Here is a 6,346-nt window from a genome sequence, read left to right on the forward strand (position 1 = left end):
AATAGGGGTTTTCATTGTTACGTAACAACGAAATTTAACAATACAATACAATACATTTTAAGTAGCAATCAAAACAAACGTTATAGGTATAATAACGATACAATACAATACAATGAATAACAATGATCCAAACAGAGTGTAAATGATAACTTCAATTAGCAAATTCATTAATGATGTGTCACTATTCTATTAGCTACCCCAACAATCTAATTAAAAAAACCATATACCCACCCAAAAGCCCCACCCGTAAACTTACCCAAATATTCTAACCCAACCTTCATTCCCAAACCTTTTAACCTAAAAAAAAACAATTAGCTCCAATCCAAAATTTTCTGTTCTTCCTCTATCAAAGCTCACATTAAAGCTGATGAGAAAGTGTCTTTTTCTATTCCTTTTTTGAATACCGAAATGCGCCTCCACCTGCAAATATACTGCCCAAATGGCGAGACAATTTTTTATAGTTTTAATAATTTACAGTATATTTGAGTTCTTGTGAGCTTTAATAGAGGAAGAAGAGAAGAGAAGAGATTTGGATTTGGAGCTTATTGATTTTTAGGTTAAAAGGTTTGGGATGAAGGTTGGGTTAGAATATTTGGGTAAGTTTATGAGTGGGGCTTTTGGGTGGGTATATGATTTTTTAAATTAGTTTAATTAATTGTTAGGGTAACCAATAGAATAATAACATGTTATTAATGAATTGGTTAATTGAGGTTATCATTTAGGCTGTTAAAGTTGAGGGCAAAATAGAGCCAAAAAAATTGATGTCGAGGGTATTTTAGGCTCGAAAAGTAGAAGAAGGGTAATTTTGCACCAATTCGCATAGTTAAGGGGGTATTTTAGGCCCTTTTTTGAAAAATAAAAGATGAAAAATCCTTCCACACTTTCTCCTTTGCTCTGTATCAACTCTTGTAGCTTTTTTCACTTTCAACAATGACGTCACCTATGGATCTCGCCCCAAAGCCCTTACCGGAGCCACCGACAATTCTTGATAAAATTATAATGTATCATAATGTTGAAACGACTGCATTATACATTAATTTAAGAAACAAAAACAACTAGATACATAAAAAATTGAACCCATATGTTTAGAAAAAGATGAGCAACAAAGATCGAAAAAAAAAGTCAACAATCTGATTTGCCAAAAGCAAAAAAAAAAGTCAACAATCTGATTTGCCAAAAGCAAAAAAAAATGATGAAGAAATCCTTCTACACTTTTTCTTTTTCTCTGTATCAACTTTCGTAGCTTTTTTTACTCTCAACAATGGTGTCACCTATGGATCTCGACCCAAAGCCCTTACCGGAGCCACCAACAACTCAACCTTTTCCCTTTTTTTGGGGCGTTTTATCCACAAGCGAGTTTGAAGTTGACGATGCATCCTTCTTCGACTAAATTTGTAGATGAAAAAGCTAAAACAAAATTTTAAAAAAATTGATACCCGATGAAGTGGAAAGAAAAAAAATGAATGAAGAAGAACTACCTCTTCAATAACTTGCAATTGATAAATCAGAAATAGAAAAAGATTTGAAATTCAAACTAGAGTGATGGAGATAATTGTTGATACCATAATTGATTTTAGACGTAAAAAAAAAGAAAAAAAATCTTAAATAAATTCAAAAATAGAGTTATTTTTCCTACTTTCAATTCCCAACTTTCATAGCATAAGTACTTACTTGCATACGGTATTCAGATCAAACAATTTAATTGTAGTAGTTAAAACTTAAAATGAAAATATATATCACTTAACATTATTAAATCATAGTTTTTATGAAAGACACACGTGCATTCATTTCTTTAATTTATAAATATAAATAAAAATAGTGAATATGAGTTAATATCAACTAAATTGTTTCATACTTACTTTTTACATTTTGACCAATTGGCTGTCGTTGAGTCTGGAGGTGCTTTGCTACTAGACAACCTCACTTGTCGATGAAATCTTTCTTTTATACTCTATTTAATTTATTTTACTTATCATATTCTTTTTGCACGTATTCTGAATAAAACTATTAAAATAGTAATTTTTATCTTACAATTTTTAATCTTAGTTTAATACTTCCTCCGGTCAACAATAAATAGAGTTAACCTTTAGTTTCGGTCTTATTTGTTTTGATCCAAAATTAAATACGTATCTATTTATATAATCAAAGAGGAATTAACTTTTATTTACCAAATTCTTCCTTATTTACGTATACTTTAAAAGTCTTTTATTTACACATGTTTTAAAGGGGTGTACCAAAAGCCAAAATATCACTTATTATATGGTTCGAAAATAACAACTATACTGGTCTACAATGGACGTTGCACATCCCTTACCAAGAAATAAATGAGGTGCATACTTTGTCATGATACATATATTAATTAATGTATAGCTTTTAATGCACTTGAAAAATGATTTAGAATCAGTAGTTAATGTTGAGAGTAAAATTGAAAAAAATATATTTTTCTCTTAATATGTTAAAATAGACAAGTAAAAATAAAAAAAATATTTTTAATATAGTAAACAAATAAATAAAAAGAACGAAATTGTATCGTTTGGATTATATTTTTAATTAGCACAATAATTGAAATGGACCGTGCCAGAGAAATTATTTCAAGTGTTCTCTCATTTAGAGAAATTGTTACTTAGGACCACATATTGGTTGATGAAATAAGTTGGTGTTTTTTTAAATGATATCACACAATCCTCTCTTTTATGGGTGTATCTTTTAGAGTTAACGTGAGCCCTACAAATAATATTTTTACATGATATCAGAATTAACTAATATCGGTCCCTTTGTTATGTTTGTCATGTTGGGCCGGTAATCATGCTTCAGGCGATGTTGAGTCTTGAGCATGCGAGGATCAGTGTTTTCAAAAACGTTTTTGGGGCGAGTTTGAAGGTGAGTTTTGGGGTGGGATGTACCAAAAACGCTTCGGGGCATAAATTAAAGACGTAGATCCATAAGGCGTAAGTTCTAAAATTTGAGGCGTAAGCATCGAGCATAAAAACGTAGGCCTGAGCGTTTTTAATTTATTTTTTTGAACCTTTTTTGCTTTAAATTATATTTTTTTATTATTGGTGTAATGATATTTCTCAAATAGTAATTATAATACTCTTTTTTTTCTTCATTATTGATTATTAATACTTATCAGTTATCTCAAATAAAAATCATAATATAATTTATATATATTATTGGTTATTTATAAAAATTATTTGTAAAATCATTGAAAGGTTTACTTTTGCTTATTTTATTTGTAATAAAACTATAAAATTGAATATATGTGTGACTACGCCCTGTAGATCCATGGGACTTACTACGCCCCTTGTCTTGGGCTTATGCTTTGCCCCGTACTGTATAAAACGCCTCGTCTCACGTCCCCGCCTTTTAAAACACTATAAGGGAGTGTTAATACTAGATCATTTGTGTAATTTTTTTTATACCGTCTTAAACAATAATGTTATATTTATTTTAGGAGAAAATCAAACCAATTAACCAAGCATACATATAAATATATGAACACGTACAAATATTAGAAAGTTAGAAGGCTAATTTAAGATGTTTCTAACTCACATAACATCACAAAAGCTGTCACACGTACAATACATGAATCAAATTGAAGTAGAGTCTTCAAATAATATATAGTACTAGCTACTAAATTATTAGCGATATATAAAGTAAATTCTAATCCTTGAAGCCAGTTGTTGTGACAGGGAAAAGTTGTAATGTTTTTAGAGGTCTGTTATTGTTGCAATGGACAATATTATTATTAGAAGAACCTTCTCGATCTGTCATCAACATCCAATCCATACCGTTGCTTCTCATCATCCCATTCTTCCATAGGTACTTCATCATTTGATGAGGTGATGCATTTGTTCCTTCAACCTACATAAAGGACCACAAAATTTAAAAAACATAAGATCACAATCATTAAAAGTACATCTTTTTTTCCTTCTTAAGCTTTGTGTCAAGTCTAATATCACTATATAAATTTGTACGGAGGGAGTAATTGTTAGGAATTAGGATGCGATAGTTTTAAGGGAGGAGGAAACTTGCACCTATTATTTATACCAAACCGCGTGGATTTACTATGATTAAGTGATAAACTGAGGCAAATCTATTTATAATACTCTCTTCGTCTCAATTTATATGTGACACTACTTCTTTTTACTCAATCACAAAAATATTGGGACGGGGAAGTATTACTTATTAATTGTTTCACGGGAATTCAGAAACTCTTGCTCAAACCTTGTATATGAATACATCCACTAATTAAATATTATAACTACGATAATCTCGTAAGAAGGGCCTAGAGCGGATGGGTGTACACAGTACTGCACACACGGATCTTATCCTACCTTTGTGGGGTAGAGAGGCTAGTTGTTCCGATAGACTCCCAACTCAAGAAAAATCACTAATTAAATATTTGTGCTTGAACTAAGTTAAACTATTAAGGTCACGATAGAATAAAATAAAAAATCATAAACTTCAAATTTGAAATCTATCTCGAGACATATACGTCATCCTCATAGTAGTATATTTAATTTTGCATGTACGTGCATGGACATCACAATCAAAACACTGAGACTATACATGCACGTGGTAGATCTCGAGTAGAGAAAGACACATTAATAATGTACCTGATGAAGAAATATTGTTGGAGAGTTAGGGTAAAGTTGACAATTCACAGGCCCAGAAGCATAAGAAGATGAAGAAGGAGGAGAAGGAGGTGGAGGAGGAATAGGGTTTTGCTTTTGTTGTTTTCTCATTTTTTGCCTGTCTCTAGCTTTGTGGTTTTGGAACCAATAAAACACATTCTTCCATTGTATCTTTCCATACATAGAAAGATGGGAAGTAATCATTTGTACTTGACATGAATTTGGATTTGTCAAACCTTTTTTGTACATATCTTGTAAAATCATAAGCTGTTGTGGAGTTGGTTTCCACCTAGCTCTAGCCATTTTTCTTCTTTTGTGTGTGTGTGTGTGACTAACAAAAAAGATTCTTGATGTTTCTCTTTTAAGGGTTTAATTCAAAGTAGTAAACTTGTGTCTAGTTTTATTGGGGGAGAGTATGTAGTATAGTACTATAAATAGATAAGAAGGGTAGACGTCAAGTGGAGTGAAATAAGTAGTCATGCTGGTGTCATACAATGATAGAGGACAGGACGGAGCTAGCCCCTTGTACGCGGGTTTAGTTGAATTCAGTAGATTTTGTTCAAACAGTGTATTTATATTTAATAAATTCATTATATATATATATATATTAATCTTAGAATCCAGTTGTTATCGTTGGTTAAAGTCATCGTTATAAAAATTTAGAACTCATAAAATTAAAATCCTGATTTTGCCTCAGATAAAAAGGAGAGTAAGTTGGGGCAAGTCATTTAATTAGGTTGGTTGTTCATTTCTATGCATTATATTACTGGAACGAATCAGGCAAAATCTTAATTACAGTGTGGACCTAAGATCCATTTCTTATCATTTGACCTCTTTGGATTGGTAAGCATCATTAGACATTAGATAGAGGAGATATTATTTGGTACGGATTTTTCTTTGTTCACGGGATTAATAAATTATGAGAGAATTGCATATAAGTATAACTAACACACATAGTTTGTGATAGAATGGTTTAGTTTTAATTTAGAAAATTTACATGATGTAATAAATATGTGTTATAGTATATTATATAGTATAACTACATTTCATTTTTTTAAAACATCCTTTCTTTCTCTCTTTTTCAGTCTTGCTTGCCTCTCTCTTTTCTTCCCCTCCCCCACAAACTGTATATATTTATTCATAAGTATGGTTTGTATCATAATTATGAATATTAGTTATAGTTTGCTTAATTACAATGCATAGCAACGATTTTAAAGAGAAGAAAAGCAAGCAACAGTTTGAAAAGAGAAAGGAGAGACGCTAGATGCAGAAAGGAGAGATGCTAGATGCAGACTGTATCATAGATATAACCTGATATAAGATTGTAGCTCAAATACATAGATACACATATTAGCTTGAAAACAAAAATATAAATACACTTATACACATACATATCAATCATCAATCAAACACAAATACATAAATACATATACTAACTTTGAAACTGAAATATAGACACACAGCTACACATATGTATCAATTATCAACGGAACACAAATACACAGATATACATGTGTATATGATACACAAAACTCAAGAATAATCGGAGAAAAAGAAAAGATTCAAAAACAGATATACATGTTTTTCATCTATAGAATATACATTTGATACTCTCTTTACCTTACCATGAATAAATTTTTCAAAAGAAAGAAGATTAAATAGATGTATCAATTATCTACTTTCTAGCGATACAAACACATTCATATTCC

General features: G+C 30.8%; 1 protein-coding gene across 1 annotated transcript; it reads right to left on the reverse strand.

Moving 5' to 3' along the window:
- Positions 1–3,538: 3,538 nt before the first annotated feature.
- On the reverse strand, positions 3,539–5,010 carry LOC125873295 (WUSCHEL-related homeobox 3-like). Its single transcript, XM_049554205.1, has 2 exons — positions 4,620–5,010; positions 3,539–3,864 (listed from the first exon to the last, which is right to left on the reverse strand). Exons 1-2 carry the CDS (start codon positions 4,938–4,940, stop codon positions 3,664–3,666), a joined length of 522 nt encoding a protein of 173 aa, XP_049410162.1. The 5' UTR covers positions 4,941–5,010; the 3' UTR covers positions 3,539–3,663.
- Between the last annotated feature and the right edge of the window lie 1,336 nt (positions 5,011–6,346).

The sequence above is a fragment of the Solanum stenotomum genome, chromosome 8, assembly GCF_019186545.1.
Source record: "Solanum stenotomum isolate F172 chromosome 8, ASM1918654v1, whole genome shotgun sequence".
Classification (NCBI taxonomy): Eukaryota; Viridiplantae; Streptophyta; class Magnoliopsida; order Solanales; family Solanaceae; genus Solanum; species Solanum stenotomum.